This window comes from Enoplosus armatus, chromosome 9 (assembly GCF_043641665.1).
Source record: "Enoplosus armatus isolate fEnoArm2 chromosome 9, fEnoArm2.hap1, whole genome shotgun sequence".
NCBI lineage: Eukaryota > Metazoa > Chordata > Actinopteri > Centrarchiformes > Enoplosidae > Enoplosus > Enoplosus armatus.
In genome coordinates, this window is record NC_092188.1 from 7,294,126 (window position 1) to 7,312,801 (window position 18,676).

The 18,676-nt window shown below is 41.1% G+C and overlaps 1 protein-coding gene across 1 annotated transcript; it reads left to right on the forward strand.

The window, feature by feature from the left end:
- Positions 1–266: 266 nt before the first annotated feature.
- On the forward strand, positions 267–17,331 carry LOC139289655 (mitogen-activated protein kinase kinase kinase 5). The gene is made up of 28 exons (XM_070911260.1): positions 267–603; positions 706–845; positions 1,405–1,592; positions 1,732–1,900; positions 2,355–2,461; positions 2,636–2,806; positions 3,023–3,135; positions 3,361–3,520; positions 3,729–3,879; positions 4,042–4,146; positions 4,438–4,487; positions 5,074–5,169; positions 6,210–6,294; positions 6,665–6,798; positions 7,308–7,435; positions 8,111–8,247; positions 8,369–8,474; positions 8,619–8,776; positions 9,662–9,863; positions 10,073–10,241; positions 10,579–10,744; positions 11,943–12,128; positions 12,263–12,368; positions 12,586–12,832; positions 13,136–13,248; positions 14,439–14,536; positions 14,645–14,721; positions 14,918–17,331. The coding sequence occupies exons 1-28, from the start codon at positions 267–269 to the stop codon at positions 15,012–15,014; spliced, it is 3,996 nt and encodes a 1,331-aa protein (XP_070767361.1). The 3' UTR covers positions 15,015–17,331.
- The last annotated feature ends 1,345 nt before the right edge of the window (positions 17,332–18,676 follow it).

The window sequence follows — 18,676 nt, forward strand, 5'->3', positions numbered from 1 at the left end:
GTTTCTCACGACAGAGGTCGCGCGAGAGTCGAGGCCGTGTGGTGTACAATTTGAGTCTCAAAATGTCAGCGGGCGGGGCGGAGCAGGGGAGGAGGGCGGGACGTGCCGAGAGGAGTACCAGGAATGTTAGTGGATATGTGGTATGAGCGGAGGCGGCGACGCACCTGGGAAATTTCAAGAACAAGCAACCGTGCTGTTGCGTTTTTAATGGAGGTTGTCCCGACGAAGGACATGCACTGAGTTTCAGCTGCGGAACAAGGCAGAACATGTACACGACAGAGCGCAGGCGAATGAGCCTGCACGGCCAGAAGAGGAAAGATCCAGTTTGGGTGTCCGCTGGAAGTTTGTGGCAGGACTCTCTGGCAATAGAGCTGAGCGCCAGCGGCTCGAGTAAACAGATAGTTTCTCCACGGAGTCGGACTAGAGCTGTATCCGTGGCATACATTGTCAACGAGGACGCATCAGTGCCGCAGACTGAGGAGAACTTATCACTGAAATGTCTGACAGAAGCCTGCGCGGACGCACACGCCGTTTTCAAAACCATTTCATTTGAGAGAATATCCCTGGGCACCACAGACATCCTGGATAGTTTCTACAATGCAGGCAAGTGCAGGCATGCTGACTGAGGGGTAATTTGGATGACACATTCACGCTGTACTACGCCAATTACGCAAACTGACCCGCCCTTTGAAATTCCCCCTACAGATGTAGCAGTGGTTGAGATGAGTGACTCTTTCTGCCAGCCTTCCCTTTTCTATCACCTTGGAGTGAGAGAAAGTTTCAGCATGACCAATAACATAATCCTATACTGTTACAAGCAAGAGAGTGATCTACAGGCTGTCAAGGTAACTTAAAAGACCCCTGTTTATTATTACGCATTAATGTGATGATTAAACAAGGGCTGCAGCCATAGATTACACACTGTCCTGGGGCCCCAAAAGTCAGATACACTGTAAAATAGTTTGTGATAAATGGAATAATCGAACATTTGTGTCAGAGTATACACCACACAATGTGAACTGATATAAAGAGGACCTTGAGGAGAGTCCTGCACTATTAACTGGGGGGGATTCTTTTCTTGATTAATTGATTTATAATTACACAATTATGTGAAACCAAAAAGCCACAAATCTTCACAACTGGGAATCGTTTCAGCTCTAAATGAAATTGGGTAATTCATGAAAGTTCCCATATAAGAGAGATTTGATGGAGGAGGTATTATGTGTGATAAAGGCCAGAGATCAGGAGAGTTTAACTGAAATGAAAATTTCATATTATTATATTACAGTATTAAAAGCAAAAACACTGACAAGCTTGCAAATGATACCTCAGCTCTTTTGGGGCCATGCAAGAGCTCCCAGTGTGCATGTGTCCCTGTATGAGCTGTGCATTGTCTTCCTTCAGGAGCAATGTGGAAGTTACACGTTCATCCCTTACGTGGTGTCGCCTCAGGGCAAAGTGTTTGCCTGTGATGCTACAATGATGACTGGTATCAAGGAGTTGATGCAGCCTAGTTTCCAGCTGGAGCCCCTGCTGACCCTGCTGGTGGAGAGACTGGTGCATCTGCTGAACAATGTGCACATTCAGTCCAGGTCAGACACAAACTGCAGGGCACATGTATTTGCTAACTCACAGCCCTCCCCCACCCCATGTTTGACTTCACTTGGCTGATTTATTGAAGATTGTGAAAGTGTTAAATGTTATGACGCCTCTGCTCTTCTATGCTGACAGTGAGTACTTCCGGGAGTCAATCAGGCATGAGATCCGTATGGCACGGGAGCGGTTCAGCGGCCAAGCCCTGAGCGAGGAGTTGAGCCGTATCCAGAAACGCCTGGACAGTGTAGAGCTGCTCACCCCTGATATAGTCATGAACCTGCTGTTGTCCTACAGGGACATTCAGGTGTGTGTAGATGTGTGCATGCATCTGTGTGCATGTGAGTAAATGTCTAGTTAAGACTAAGAAGTTGATTGATTGTAGATTCCAACATGTCATTTTATCATTGCTTGTTTTGTTTGAGCAAAAATAAAGGCTTTTCTGTTAGATTTTTTAATTTAAAAAAGGTCTATAATTGATTAAACTTAAACACTCTATGTGCATTTTTTTTCTTGAAACATGAAAAGGCCTGTGTGTCATTATGAAAGCATTACTGTTGATGACATTCAGCAGTCAAATACCAAAACCCAGGATCAGATTGTATGTCAAGTGTTCCATATGGGTGTAGATAGAAACAAAAACGACCATTACAGTTTAAATGATTATTAGTAATAAATGTTGTAATAATATAAAGTGTTAAATGTCATCAGATGAGACAATGGTAAATAATACATTGTAATTCTACACCCTCTTCTCTCAGGACTACGATGCCATGATCAAACTGGTGGAGACTCTGAACAACCTGCCCATGTGTCTGGTAGCAAGGCATCAGAATATCAAGTTTCACTATATCTTTGCTCTAAACAGGTACCCAGACGGCTCCCACTGCATTCACATTTTGTTTTACACCTAATTAAACGTTAATTAATCGTAATCTCTTCTCTGGTTTCATCCCAGTGTTTTTGCGCCATTCTTTATTTGCCTTGTATGTATACAAAATATAAAGGGCTTTGTTAAAACTCCTCAATCATCCCACATCAGGAGGAATCACCCTGGAGATCGCGCTAAGGCTTTGGAGGCAATTCTGCCTATTGTGGAGTCGGGGGGCAAGGTGGCGTCTGACGTCTTCTGCCTGTGTGGACGCATCTACAAAGACATGTTCATGTGCTCTGGGTTCACTGATGAGCGCAGTAGAGACCAGGCCTGCTATTGGTACAACCACATTCTGTGTTTGTGGGTCTGGTCTTTTGCACTTTGACTACTGTTTGTTGTTGACTAAAGACCCTATTTAATAGTTGCCTTCTTTTTTGATTGTTGCTACTCGTACATGTTTGCAGTTTATGTTGCATTATTACTCAGTTGGTTTTGTCCCCTACCTGTCAGCATTCTAGTATAATCCACCAGTTTTGTTTTTATATTATTTGTCAGGTATGGAAAAGCTTTTGAGACGGAGCCAACTCTTCACTCGGGCATCAACAACGTGGTCCTCCTGATGGCAGCTGGCCATGAATTTGAAACTTCTATTGAGCTGCGCAAAATTGGTGCTTTATGCTTTCTGCTTTCTTTATCAAAGATAATGAGTGACAAATACCTGCTTTGATCATTTGCAGAGAATACAAGTTTATTTCTACAGATTCAGTGTGTCATAGAGTGCACAGGGCCATCATATGTTGATGCACATATTAGCCTATTCTGAAATATATAAGTGATTTTATATGGATTTGTTAATGAATTGTTTTGCTCTGTGTTATTATGTTGGTATTCAGGTGTGACTATAAGCACCCTGCTCGGTAGAAAGGGCAGTTTGGAGAAGATGAAGGACTACTGGGATGTTGGCTTCTACCTCGGAGCAAACATCCTCGCTAACGAACATAGGAAAGTCATCGAGGCCTCTGACAAACTCTACAGGCTCAAGGCCCCTATTTGGTGAGGCTCAAGCACCAGTTCTTGATTAGGAGTAATCATGCAAATCAGGGTGTTTAATCTTCATCAGGATTCGGTTTGTAGGGCATATCCGTTTAATTTGATTGGTTTGATCAGAAAATCAGAAACCCCTGTGGATTAGAAAGCATTTAGAGGGATTCCGGGCTTATTTCCATATTCATTTAGTGTGGATTAAATGTGTTTCTTTCAGGTATGTGGCATCCATTATGGAGACGTTCATCCTGTACCGTCAATTTGCCAAGCCACCTGAGGTGAAATCTCCTAAACAGGACACCGTGGATTTCTGGATGGAGCTGCTTTTGCAGACCTGTAAACCCACTGAATCTACAGGCCGCTGCCCAGTAAGACGAAACTTATAACCTTAACAGTAACCATAACAATAAACAATAGGGAGGGATATGGTCAGTAAATAATAGAGACAGCGAGAGATTTTTGGCCTCCTCCTAGAAATGAATGAAGACTTTGTGGCTATTAAAGTATTTTTTTGAATTGCTGCTTTCCAGGTGCTCATTCTGGAGCCCAGTAAAGTCCTCCAACCAGCCATAGTGTGTGTGAGCGAGGAGGACGAAAGTCGCACTGTCCAGTTGAAACATGTCACACCCATAAAGGTATGAAGACCCCCAGCACCAGAGCCACCCTCATATCTGAATACATGTTTCTGAGTACCTGCCATACATACAGAATGCAGAATAGATTGCCCACACTGAGTGAATGTTTAATCAAGTGAGTGCGTGGGTGTGTTCTTTGAGCGTCACTGTGTCACTTCCGTCATATCCCAGAGCGGTTTTCTTTCTCTCTCTTGCATGTGTATGTACATGCAAATAGAAGCTGTGAAACGCACTGTGTTGTCAGTCAAAATGCCTTTAGCCTGTGTTTTAACATCATCCTTGGTTCTACAGAAGGGCTTACACCAGTGGACTTTCCCAGCCTGTGCAATTCGGGGAGTGAGGTAATGTGGAGCACAGCATGTGCTAACATCTCTCAAATATCTGCTCTCAGTAGTGGGTGTGGTCAAGCCTGCAGCAAAGCCAGAGGACCCAAAACATATAGGTTGCCTGGGAAACCTTGGCTGTCAGTCAGATTTGTGTTCTGTCAATATGGTTTCAGGCTTTGCTTCTTTGTTGTTTGTCGGCTTGTTGTTGATTCCTCTCTGGCTACTGATCAGTGTTGCTGTGTACTTTGGCCAAGTCTCGTCTGCTGATTTGCCACTTGGGTAGTTTTCAGCAAATATCCTAAACAGTCAGCTGCTGGGTCACTTTATCAGATTGCACTGGGAAAGGTGAGAAACACATTTTTCTTGGTGCTTGCTCCTCATCAGCATTAACTGAACTAATCCCCCCCCCCCTTAAAGCTGATTCGTTAACATTAGCCATTGTTTCCCTGGAACAGAAAAGGGGTTGATAGATACAGTACGTTGCAGTTTCAATATCCTTTTATATTCAGTAAAATTCCATTTGCATACAGACAGCGATGTGCGTTTTCTAAACAAATAAATTATTAGTTAAAATCTTCATTTGCGTTTTTTCCCTCTAAAGTGCTTCAAAAATTGATGAGCGGAGCTGCTTCCTGTATGTCCACTACAACTCAGATGACTTCCAGCTCTGCTTCCCTTCTGAGCTTCACTGTAAAGGGTGAGTGACTAATACTTTGGCAAAGATACAGCAGGGCAGAGTGTGTGTGTGTGTGTGTGTGTGTGTGTGTGAGTGAGACAGTGCAAATGATTTGCTCACTGACTAATTGACTGACTGATAAAGATGAACAGTCCATGATTACAGGGTGCAGGAAGATAATCAGAGGTCAACCAACAAATAGGCAAACAAATAGCTTTGCAGAGTTGAGTCAGCGGCCTGGTATAATTCCACTGTATGAGTCATATTTTATTTATTCCCTTCTAGGATATTCCCCTAGGAAAGATTTTTTCACTCTGACTTAAAGTTGACTCAAATCACAGAATTTTTCTAAACTTAAGTGGCATCTACCATTGCAGATAGATTCTGTTTTGAAAGATCCACTACTACTAAACTTCTGCTGCCACCTTAATATAATGGAAGTGAACTTGTTTATGGTGCTCAAAGCACTCCTAAATTACACTCTTTTTCCTGATACAATATCTGCAAAACATGGACTAAGATTAAAACTACATGCATGGCTACATACTACGTGGAGAAAGTAGGGAAATGTTGTTGGAAATGTTTTTTTGTGATTTGGGTCAACTGATCCCTTAAAGTTGACCCGTGTTTCTCCCCAATACGCATTGTGTATTGCATATGGATACACACAAAATATACATACATTGTGTGTATTCTTGAGGTCTAACAAATGTGTCAAGTGCATTTCATTACCCTTAAAATATTTGAACATGCACAGCCTTTTGCACTATATAAACAAATTGGGGACCAACTTGTAAAAACATTGTTCCGTAGCACTACTAGTGGTCAAAAGCTCCACAGTGAACTCTGTTGATTCTATTCACAAAGGTGAATTTCTCTTCCATACTCTAGGCGTTTGCCTTTTATGGGTAAATTCTTTGGCAAAAGTCTGCAGGCATGTCTTATGTTGTTGATATTCTGTTTACTTTAACTTATATTCACTGGCACTTTATTAACCACATGTTCCATTAACAGCATATTCTCACCTACATTATTGTCTTCTCACACTGTTTTCTCACTAGTTTCTGCGAGCTGGTAAACTCTCTGCTTCAACAGGCTGAAGACCCTGCTCAGAACCTGAATCATCTAACTGAGGGAATACTAGAGGTCAGTCACAGTCCTCCATTCCTGTGACGCAAAGTGTGCTCTATTTTAGGTTCCACTTGCCTCAACAAGTAGAAAACTACTGCAATCGCTGGGAGGAAATCAAACTCAAAAACAGAAACATTCCCGTAACATAGTGTTACATTTTCCATGTACTTTGGCATTGTGTAGAGTATCTGTCTGTGTAAATGAGATAAATACATTCATATTTAATTTTAAGATTATTCTCAGAATGCTGAACTTGTGCTTTCATGTCAGAATTCCCTGAATGAAGCCTCTGTTCTCTCACTTGTAACGTGTCTCACAACCCCTCTGATGCTCCTACGTTCAGTCATTGCATTTTCATTCATGCTCTCATCATTTCTTTCTGCAGTACATCTATGAGACCAATGAGAATGGCGACAAGGTGGTTCTGGGTAAAGGGACGTACGGTGTGGTGTACGCTGGGAGGGACCTGAGCAACCAAGTACGCATCGCCATCAAGGAAATCCCTGAGAAGGACAGCACGTATGGGAAACCTACTCACTCACACTGCTTTTCATTCAGAGTCTTCCTTACTGGGAGACACTAAGATGCACTGTTTCACACAAGAATGTTTTTTTCCATAATACCCTTAACAGGAAAGGATTTGGCAGAGATGACACTCACTGGCATGCTCTTGCTCTTTAGTAGTCTTGGGGGAAATGGATGAATGTTAAGACTTTTCAGTCTTTGTTTGTTACTCTACAGCAGTGTTATAAAGTGAAATAAAGGAGGTAGAGCGGGTAGTCCATTAATCCCAGGGTTGACGGCTCGATCCCCGGCTCCTCCTGTCCTCATGTCCATGTGTCCTTGAGAAAGACACTGAACCCCGAGTTGCTCCCAACGGGCAGGACAGTGTAATAGAAGCTGTATAAGAGTGTGTCTATGTTTGTCCATCCAACATGATTGCTGCATGTTTTTAAATAATGAACTGCCATGTTGCATGTTGTATTTTTGACCAAAACCTCACAGCCACATTTTTATTCCTCTCTCAGCTATTCCCAGCCCCTCCACGAGGAGATAGCGCTGCACAAGAGGCTAAAACACAGAAATATTGTCCAGTACTTGGGCTCCGTCAGTCAGGATGGTTTCATCAAGATCTTCATGGAGGAAGTACCTGGAGGTATGAATCTTAGAATTTAGACTTCTAATGCTTTTAGCTTCAAAGGGCAGTACAGGTGAACTGTCCATTAGTGGACATCCTCAGCCAAATCTAGACGCACACACTTTCTGATATAAAATTATAGAAAATATATTAAAAAGTTGTCAGTTGAAAATCACACACCTTGCAGTATGAAACATAAAAACATTGTTTTTGAAAACAGGAAACTGTCTTTTTGCCTGAGGGTGTCTAAAAACACTCTGCTTCAGTCTGCATTTCCCTTGTTCCTGTGTGGCTTTGTTACAGGATGATGCCTTTATTAAGTCTCAAGGAAGTCAGTGTCTGTCTTGTGTTCAGATTTGTAACCGATTGTGTAACATCTACTGGCAGCCAAGTGGGTGGTTCCAAAGACAGTCTACTCATTGGAGAACAATCTCTTCAGACAATGACATGATTCAGAAAAACATCTGAAGACAGGAACAATTCTAATCCATAGCTTGGTTTGATGTTGCCAGATGTAGCTGAAAAACTGTTGAGAAATTAAAAAAACCCAGAAAATTGTATTTTCCAGTGTGACACTAACGGTATGTTTTGTTGTCATTTCTGTCTTCATGGACATGTGAGAAGTAACATTTTCACCGCAGGATTCAGTTCTTCAAAATGAATCTATCTATAATTTTCCATTCCTGCTTGTAGGAAGTTTGTCGTCCCTTCTGCGCTCCAAATGGGGTCCTCTGAAAGACAACGAAGCCACCATCATCTTCTACACCAAACAGATCCTCGAGGGGCTGAAATACCTTCATGACAATCAGATAGTCCACAGAGACATTAAGGTGAGCAGAGCACCCTGGGACATATTGCAAATAATTATTTCACTTTCAACAATCAATTCATCCTAGCTTTGTAAGACAGTGTTTCTGAAATCTTAATGTGGGTAATTGGTCTTTGCTGCAGGGGGACAATGTATTGATCAACACCTATAGTGGAGTGCTGAAGATCTCTGACTTTGGAACCTCCAAACGATTAGCAGGGATCAACCCCTGTACTGAGACGTTTGCTGGTAAGATGCTGTCTCGTTTCACACACTTTGATACTGTGATCCCCATTTACAAATTGAACTACATTATAAGAATATACTGTATTTTTTCTGTGAACTGATGACAGTAGTTGCATTTTAATCACTTTTATGATGATTTGTCAATAGGAACTCTGCAGTACATGGCCCCAGAGATTATAGACCAAGGGCCAAGGGGTTATGGGAAGCCGGCTGATATCTGGTCCCTAGGGTGCACTATTATAGAAATGGCAACAGGCAAAACACCCTTCCATGAGCTGGGAAGTCCTCAGGCAGCCATGTTCAAGGTAAATAAGGAAAGTTGTATTTTTTATGTATGTTAATACATGCAGATGTGTTTTCATAAGCTAATTAGCAAATGGTAGCATGCTAACACATTGAACTAAGGAGATGATTACGGTAAAAATTAGCATGTTAGCAGTGTTATTGTGAGCACGTTAGCATGGTGATATTAGTTTTTAGCTCAGAGCACTACTGTGCCCAAAGCTGCGTTCACATCATATGGAAAGACTGGTAGAAAATAAGAAAGATTCCCATGCTAACGACTTTCAAAGTGTTCACGTCAAGACAGTTGTATGATTACAAAGTTGGTTGTGTGAGGGTAGAAATCAGTGTCAATATCACTCCATATCCATTAAATTTGGTTTGGCTGATGTGATATTTGATACGTATTTTTTTTTTTTTTTAGGCACTTCCTTGTTATTAAGTGGATTAATATTGGAGCTTCCCAGTCATAGTTAAGACTTGGATGTTGAACACAATTTACAAGTTGGAAACTCATAATTGTCATAACATGAACGCGGCATCAGTACAGCCTCACAGAGTCACTAGCATGGCTGTAGACTGTTGCTGAACAAATATTAGCAACTTCCATCTTTTCTATTCTAAAACACACAATCTCAAAGTAAAGTTGTTTAAATTAACATGGGGCGTCTGTGGCTCAGGAGGTAGAGCGGGTCAATCACAAGGTTGTCGAAGTGTCCTTGAGCAAGACACTGAACCCTGGTGGTCAGGCCAGCACCTTGCATGGCATCTCCGCCAAGAGCGATTTGTCCGTTCAGCTAGAAAAGCCATATAAATGCAGTCCATTGCCATGAATACATTTCCTTTTAATTGTAAATGATATAATCTTCTTCAAATTCTGTTAGTAACCTTTAAAAAATCCCATCTAGGTGGGCATGTTCAAGATCCACCCCAAGGTTCCAGAGTGCATGTCAGATGAGGCAAAAGGCTTCATCATGAACTGTTTCGTGCCGAACCCAGACGACCGAGCCACGGCCACAGAGCTGCTGAAGGACACCTTCCTCAGGTCATCCCCCAGGAAGAGGGCCAAGGCTCTGCTGGAATCAGAACCTAAAGACTTTCTTTCTTCTGGTGAAGCTTCAGTACACTTCAAATTCACATACTGCTCTTCTTATCTCATATATGTTGTTGTTTTTTATCTAAATTGCTTCCTATTCCTGTAATCTTCTGTGGTTGCACCTGTTATGACACCTGTGTGTTACGTGTGGTTATAAAACCTGGTAAATGTCAGAGATGTTTAAGACTCAGATATCTCACCACAATCTCGCTGGGTTTTGCAGCTGACTATCAACGCAGCCTGTCTGTACCTGTCTCCATCCTTGTGGAGGACACTGATTCGTACTCGGGTTCAATCGACCTGTCCTGCTCCCTGGACCTCAGGAGGAACCAGTCCCCCTTCAGAGCAGATGAAATCTCAGACAGCCCACCCAACACCAGCAGCTTCCTGTCGTAAGTTAGATTATTACTCAACAGAAGATGAAAGCGTTATAATCTCTGCACCAACCATGGTTCTACAGGATCTTACGTCAGTGGCAAACCACACATAAAGTCCACAGAGTCTGGTGAGGCTACATCCTGTCTAGATATGAAAAGGGTATAATGCCACTGAATCAGATACCACGGTCTACAGTTAACCACATATTACTGATTAAATAACCATATCTTCATTTCTTTTTTGTGGGATTTTCATTTCAGCAGATACGTCACTTGTTTTGTTTTATTATCTTTATCAGGTTTTTTTTAAATAACCGTGTGATTGATCTCTTTATTGCCCCCCACTGTCCAGAATACCAGAGGACTCTCCATCAGACATGAGCAGTCCAGCCTCAACAGAGGAGAATATTGGTCTTTTCATGCTGAGAAAGGACAGTGAAAGGAGAGCCACACTGCACCGAGTCCTCACTGACTACATCAGTCTTGTCGTCTGTAATATACAGGAATCTGTGCCTCAGGTGGGTGAAGGAAAGTCACAAGAACACCGGTCAAAGCATTGTGAAATCTGTTAACTGCATAACATGTACACTACATAGAATGTTTTCTAAGATTTGTTTGTATATTTAGCAATGGGGACAATGGGACAATGCAGATAAATCTTGTTACGTAAAAAGAAGAAATTCAGCAGGTGTAATGTATATAGGACATAACTAAATCTAATTTGCAGCCCCTGTCTCTGGTTAGGCTTTTAAATTAGGTCAAAACAATTAAATGAACAAATGGATTAAAGAGATTCAGAATACAGATAGCAGAATAACTCATTGAGTTAGACAGATTATTGGTTCACCAATAATTGTTGGTCAGTTATAGTTCACAGATGTTGTTTATAAATATTGGCAAAGTCTAAGCTAATAAAACTAAACTTTTCATGCTGGTTGTGACTCTTTAGTGGACTCTAAATGAATAAAGGTTTGTTTCCACTCCACAGGCCTTCATGCTGTACTGAATGTAGAACAATAATGATTAGGGATAAAATAACAACATTGCAAATGCATTATGTGTAAATGACAATTTACACTTAGTAAGCCCTGAATGTATGGATATCTTCTTAGTTTATTATTATTATTTATTATTAGACAAATTGTACAGACTTGTTGCACTGTTGGCGTTGCCAAAATCCAAAAATATGAACCTCCTTGTGATCCAACACCCACTCGCATGACTTAATAATCTTGAGCCTAAGGGCATTTTTGCCATCTTATTTTACATTGGGTTTGGCATTTTATTTCCAGCTGTTATGTCTTATGCATGGCAGCATCCCCCCCAAACAAATAGAGCAAAAAATAATTTGTAGGCTTTAACAGTTTCTCCCCAGTTAATTTTGTCAGACATTTGTGTGATGCAAGATAATAATGGGTATTTAGCTATGGGATAATAGCTGGGTTTTATTGTACAAATTTAAATATACTGATTAAAAGATTAGAATCTGCACAAAATGTAAGCTGTTGTTTACAATACAGTACCCCTGCTGTGACTTCAGAGGATCACGCCTAAAATAATTTAATTGTTCTATCCCTAATAAACTGGAAAAAAGAGTGCTATATCCAAGTGAAGAACACTATTGTCAGATAACTAAGTCTTTAAGTACTTCGAGAATGAGAACAATAGAAATGCTGTATCTTCATTTTTCCTATCTTTTTTTTTGTCTCTTAAAAGCATGGCGAGGGATCATCGATAACTGCAGACCACATCACCGAGCTCATTACCTGCTTGAGAAACAACATCCGCTCCCCGGACAGGAAGCAGTTGAACAGTAGCCTGATGGACCTTCGAGTCACGCTGCTCACTGCCGCAGTATCACCAAACAGCCTGCAGGTGGTGCTGTTCAGCTTCCAAGATGCCGTAAGTTACTTCAGAGTAAAGTCAAAGACTTTTCCTGGTGATTACTCTGCTGTCAGCTACAGGCTCAATGAGACATTTGGGTAGAACATCACTCTTCTCATAGTCGTGTTAAAATATCTGCTCTGTGTGTGTAGGTGAAGAAGGTGTTGAGGCAACAGCAAGTGAAACCTCACTGGATGTTTGCTCTAGACAATCTGCTGAGACAGGCAGTCCAGGACGCCCTCACTGTGCTCCTACCAGGTAGAGTTTCATCTCATACTGTATAAGGTCAGTAGTTTGGGTTAAATCCTTGGAGAGACAAACAGATTTTAAAGGGCCAGTGTGGTTGCGGGAGTGACATTTATATCTCTCTCACCTTATGTATTCAGTGTGTACATTTATTTTGTTTATTCATTTGCTTTTTTGTTTACTTTTATTTTTATTTATTCATTGTCTATGCTTCCCCCCTGCCTCTCAGAGCTGAAACTCCAGTTGCAGTCCTCATTTGAGACTGAGGACAGTACTCCTGAGGAGCAGTGTGCTGACCCAGACACTCCTGTAGTTCTTGTCCCTGACCAGCTGGTGGCGCCAGCAGACTCGCAGCAGACAACACCCATACTTGAGTTCCTGCCTACAGCCAGCCCCAACTACTCTACAGACCTCATCCTCAACACCAACTGTCCCCTCAGTGAGAAACTGAGAGACCTACGACTAGAGACCAGAGGGTAGCATTTAGTTGTTTTCTTTATCATGAAGCTTTCATGCTCATGCTGTGCTACATTTATTTTTAATGGCTTTAATATACAGCACATTGAGAGATTTTGTGATGAACAGCAGTTTATTGTCATGTCTGTGAAGTATTTAGATTTAGATGTAGCTACATAAACTGCCTTGGAATTTAAATTGAATGTTTTTGCTGTGAAAAATACCCCTAACACTGGCATCTTTATTAGGCAGTACACAGTAATTAAAAAGAATTTTGAGTGGCACTGCTTTCTGCTGACTGATGATGGCTGTTTATGTTTCAGACTGCTGAGTCAGCTGAGTGAGAAGGAGAGAGAGTACCAGGAGCTACTGAGGAACTCTGTCCAGAGGAAACAGGAACAGATAGATGCAATGAGGAAAGCAGCAGTCACTCAAGGTAATGGGTTTTTTTTAACCACACAGTTTGTCACATCCATGTAGAAAGCACAAGAACTTTAGTGCCAGTTCAGTTTGGTAGTGTGTGTAAGAATGTCTTTGTAGTTTTTTGTGGAGCTCCATTTATGCCCAATCAAGACAGTTCAGATACTGTACTAGATAAATTGTTGAAGAAAAAGTTGCAAGTCTAACTTAATACAATACTTGCATGTCATATGTACATTGAGAGAGCCATGGGTCAAGCAGAGGAGGTAGCGCAACTCACAGTCATGGATTCTTAAGTTAGCCAAAGCCATTGTGAGGCTTGAGCAGTTTGAATTAGCCAAATCAAGTTGGCATCTTTGTTTTCACAGTCACATGTAGGTTACCTATGTTTTCTCCCTATGAATCTCTCCACTGTGGTTCAGCAAGGAAGCACTGTCCAGGGAAACATAAATACGGAATTATGGAATATACTTTCTCAATATCTCATATCTTGTATTTAAATAGGCTTGGAGAGAGAGAGATAATCTTCTCAAATCTTCCAGTAGCTTTGACTTTGGTCTGTAGAAATCTACCCGTCTAATACTCCTAGCAGGTTAAAACAAACATCAGGAATGTTTATGTATACGTTCTATTTTATCTGGGTCGACATCAAACTGCTAAATCCAGGTAAAGTAAGTCTGTTTGTTGTGATTCCCCCTGCTTGTAAAATTTGGTGATGAAAATATACCAAATTAAAATGAATGATATTCATTACAAGTTGATAAATGAAATTGCTATTTCATGTAAAGTTGTCAATCACGTGAGAAGTGAGCCAGTAGCCAACAGTGGGTAAGAGCTCAGCCTACAATTAATCACACAAGCTGCAGCATGGCCAGTATTGCATCAAGGGACCAAGCCCTCTTTGGATTATCAATACACTTAGTGATTCTCATTACTGTTTCTTAACACTCATACCAGTCAATCCCTACCACGCCTGAGCTTCAGGCTCTGGACTTCTGCCTGACTGGTTTGTGTCAGAGGCGTACACCATCGGATCATCAGCTAATGTGTTCAAACTTGACTCGTCTGTTTGGATAATGATTGTGCAGTATGCCTGCGGAAACACGATAAGTGTTTTTGTCGTGTGTAATGTCAACACCATAAAATACAGTATATCTGCAGTTTGCACCAGGCCGCCTGAATGGTTGTAATCTCTGTTCATTATAGATGGTGAATTGGCTTCACAGAAAAGCTCTAATCCAGAAGTGAAGGCTTTGGTGCGCTGGCTCAAGTCTATCCCTGTAGATCAAGACACCATCGATAAGGTAAACTCTAGAAGCTCAGCCTTTTTTGCCTTTTTTTTACTCCTGAGGCTGGTTGGTGTTACTCATCTACCCACTGTTAATCCACACCTGTGTGATCCTGTTTTCTAGCTGCTCTCTCATGAGTTCACCTTGGACTGTCTCCTCTACATAGCCTCCAGGGATGACTTGATGTACTGTGGAATAAGGTGAGCTGCCTCCCCTCGTCACCCTCACACCATCTGTCCATGCAGAAACGTAGGAAGGGATTGCCATCAGAGATGGTGGTGTAGAAAAGATGCAGTCTACCTCGTTAGTTTGAGTTCCATCAAAAAGCCCCGGTGGTATTTTCAGATAGCTCATTTGCTACACTGTATTTAAATCTGTCCAAAATTGCTGTTTCAGAGGTGGCATGCTGTGTCGAATCTGGGCAGCCATCACAGCTCGCAGGAAGACCCAGCTCAGCACACACAATGAGGACAGTGAGGACACTCCTCTTTAATGGCTGCTGATGTTGTACATCAAAGGACAGATTTATTGACAGGCTGGTCCTGTGTCCTCTAGAGGATGTGAGGCAGGGGTGAACATAACTGACTTTGCAGGGAACTGATGTAAACAGGATAGATTTTGGTTACTTTGTTGAACTGTGAATGTATTTTTTTTCAAAGATACTGAAATCACTTCTTCCAGTTTTGGTGCATGTAAGGTAGAATGCAAAAAATCTTCACTCAAAAGTTAGATCTTGCCAGCAGTTTGTTTTTTACATTCTCTCAGGGCTTTGGCAAGGGGGACTATAATTATGCCTTCATAAAAAACTGCCTAATTGAGTATGGATTTCTCTGCAAACAAACACGTTTAATGCTATTTTAATGATGCCTTCTGACAACGCTGTTTTTACTGTGTTTTACAGAAAACTTAGCAGGACCTAAGTTATTAAGGGCATACTGTATTTAAGATGAATGTCTCTGCATTCTGGTGGAAAACAGGGATTATTTGTACTGTATATCCTGTTAAAACTCATGCTGATAATAAATAGGAACCTTTCAGACTGCCTTGTCATCTGCATGCAGCCATTTGTTTGTAACAGGGAGGAACATTTTTTTAAGGGGTGACGTAGGCTGGAAGAAGTGATGAAGTGGTGAACACAGTCTTAAAATTCCACACGTGCTCCCTCATCTGTTTTCACAATGTTGACATCTCCTTAGAAACAGTAACATGGGCTTTGTCTGTCTGTGTCCATGGTATGTGTGTGGTTTATTGTGTAGCCATGCTTCTTCACAGGCCTACTGTTTTTTGACATTTAGACTTCTAGGTGAGGGACTTTTTTTCTGATAAATTTTGTCTAGTCCTTTCTTCAATGTACAAATGAAGTGTTAAACTTGAGTTTAGACCTAGCAAGACTTAGCTTGGGTAATACTAGGAATGGAAATAAAAGGAAGGAGGGAAAGGTCAGGATCAGAACATTGGGGCATAAAGCAGTAGGCTAACATTTCACACGTATTGAAAGACATTTGTGCATGTATCTTATTTGTTTTTTTTCAGTGTGTCATTATTGCTTAGTAATCTCAGTCGTCCTGTGTGAGATGTGCATTATTTTGATAAGCTCGACAGAAGCATATTAATGTGCATGTCAGTTCCAGTGCTCTGTCAATAGAATTGAGAGACTGGGCTTGGTCGCGAATAACCATGGCACTAACAAGTAATGTCTTATTATAATAGATAATATATTGTCATAATGAACAACAGTCATCGTAAAGGATGTGTTCATATTCTTTTTACATTGCCTTGTGTGACCGGTGTGCCTATTTGAGTGCAATAATGTCCTAATCAAATGAGACAAAACAAGTACCTGAAATATTTCAAAAACACAACCATGATTTAAAGTTTCTTACATGTTAAAATGTTCAATATCCCTCACCCTACATGCTGTCACGCAAGTAATTAAAATCAGCCGCAGTGTGTTGCGGCCCATATACAACAGCAACTCATACAATGATTTAAAACGGGCAGTTTTCTTTCCTGTGTTTTCACAGATTTATGACATAATGTATTCATTCCGTATCATAAGGTCCAAAAAGAAAAAAAATACTGATTAGACCTCTCACAGTGATTTACCTCTGCAGTCATCCAGAATGCTGAACAAATCAGAAGGTAGAGGGACAATAAATCAAGTCAGGCATCTTCCTCAATTGTCCTTGGATGGTGTCAGAAAGGAAATGAAATACTTAGATTTTATCTACTAAATTCAATCTGGCATCATCATGTCTCCTCTCTTCACTCCCCTGCCTCCCTGTTATGTGTGTAATAAATTCATCTTGTGATAAATACACAAAGAAATATTGTCTTAATATATGACATTATGACATGGTAATACCCCTCCTGAATTTTAAAGCCTTTGGTGAACTAGAGGATGTTGTTTCTCTAAAATATATATATGTAAAGCTGTGCTGTCTTCCCTTTGTGTGTTCTGTCAAATGTATTGCAGATAATGTTACTGATTACTTCCTCCTCTTTTAAAACTGCTAATGAGTGAGATCAACTATTATACTCTTCAGCTGGAGTGAAAACCTGTATCCACATGTCGCTCTATTGCACATGGTTGGAGCTCACAGATGTGCTTCTTGGACGTAATCTTTAAAAACGATATCTTCATTAAGAAATAAAGAAAAAATTCTCTTCTTGACAGTACTATACATAAAACTACTGTATTCTATACAAATTGGCATAAAGTGACTGTTGTCATGTTTGACATAGTTGCTAATATGCTACGTTAACTGTGAGTCACAGTGCCTTACAGCTACAATGCGGGCAGCAGCTGTCACCTCAAACTCATTTCCTATTAAAGATAATTGAACGTAATGTGAGTGCAACCCCCTGAGTCTCCCTCATTCTAATAAGCTTTATAACACAATAGCATTAGGATTGTCCGGCTAATAGGATGCAAACTGTTAGCTTTGATCAGACATAATGGTGCAACGAGTCGATGTCAACGGGCTCATGTAGGAAAATATATATTTACAATGGAGAGGGTAAACAGTCAAGGTTACAGTGTGTTTTCTCATTGTTCACACTGACAATGTGACTTTTGTCCTAAAGCTCGCAGTCATTCTCTTGTCATCATCATGATAGATTTTTAATCTCTAGTCAGATTCATTAGCTTGCCACCTATGTCAAAGGATCCAGGGGATACAAGGAAATCATGTTTGCATTGTCTTTAGTGTTTCTCTGTTCTTCCTTCTCAAGCCTACAGTAAATCCCTCTATCTCTGTCCCCTCTGGGGGTGGAGCTAAGCCACTGATAGGCAAATAATGAGGGCTTCTGTCAGGGGGATTTTGGCAGGGTGTTGGGGGGATTGAGGACGCCACACGGGGAGGCCCAGAACCTCAGGGATTACTGAGCTCACCCTCCTCCTTGTCAGCTCCCATGGGACAGGTCACCCCACTGTCCTGGACTCAACTTGTGCCAACATGCACGGGGAAAGCTAAATTTGACCATTTCTTGCAGGGTTTGATTAAAAATGCAGCAGTGGAGTTGATGCGGCATGAATCCGACTTTTACTTCTGCTCTGAAGAGCAAATCATGTCTCTAGTTTTTTACATGGCCTTGTGTGACCCGGTGTGCCTATTTGAGTGCAATAATGTCCTAATCAAATGAGACGAAACAAGTACATGAAACATTTCAAAATCACAACTATGATGTCATCATGTCTCTGGTCTTGAGTGCACCACCACTTCGACAGCTTGTTAATTACCTACCTTACCCCATTTGTTTTATAACGTATCATTAACAACAGAGCTCACTCAAGCTGGCTGCTGTACTTCTATTACTGAGGTCTGTTTAAAGTGTGCACTCACATGCTTGCATGCCTGCAGGTGCTCACACATGTTTACTACATAGATCAGGTCAGGGCCATTCTCCTCATTATTTCCTTGCTAAATTGGCACACATACAGTTTACAGGGCAGCAGAAGTGTGCAACATGATCACATGACAGCAGGTTATGAGCACATTCTTTGCATTGCTGTCACTCTGTCTGTTGGTGACTTTACTGTATTGGAATTTTGACTTGTGTATAAATAGTATGATTTAGTCTTGGATCACCTCACAGAAGATGGAGACGTGTGTCAGTCTTTGTTTACATACTGGAATTGTCATTTGATTTAGA

Excerpts from the sequence above, each read along its gene's own strand:
- LOC139289655 (XM_070911260.1), top strand. The coding sequence starts at position 267 with ATGTACACGACAGAGCGCAGGCGAATGAGCCTGCACGGCCAGAAGAGG. Across the intron at positions 9,864-10,072 it reads TAAAGACTTTCTTTCTTCTG|CTGACTATCAACGCAGCCTG; the intron begins GTGAAGCTTCAG and ends TGGGTTTTGCAG. Across the intron at positions 10,242-10,578 it reads AACACCAGCAGCTTCCTGTC|AATACCAGAGGACTCTCCAT; the intron begins GTAAGTTAGATT and ends CCCACTGTCCAG.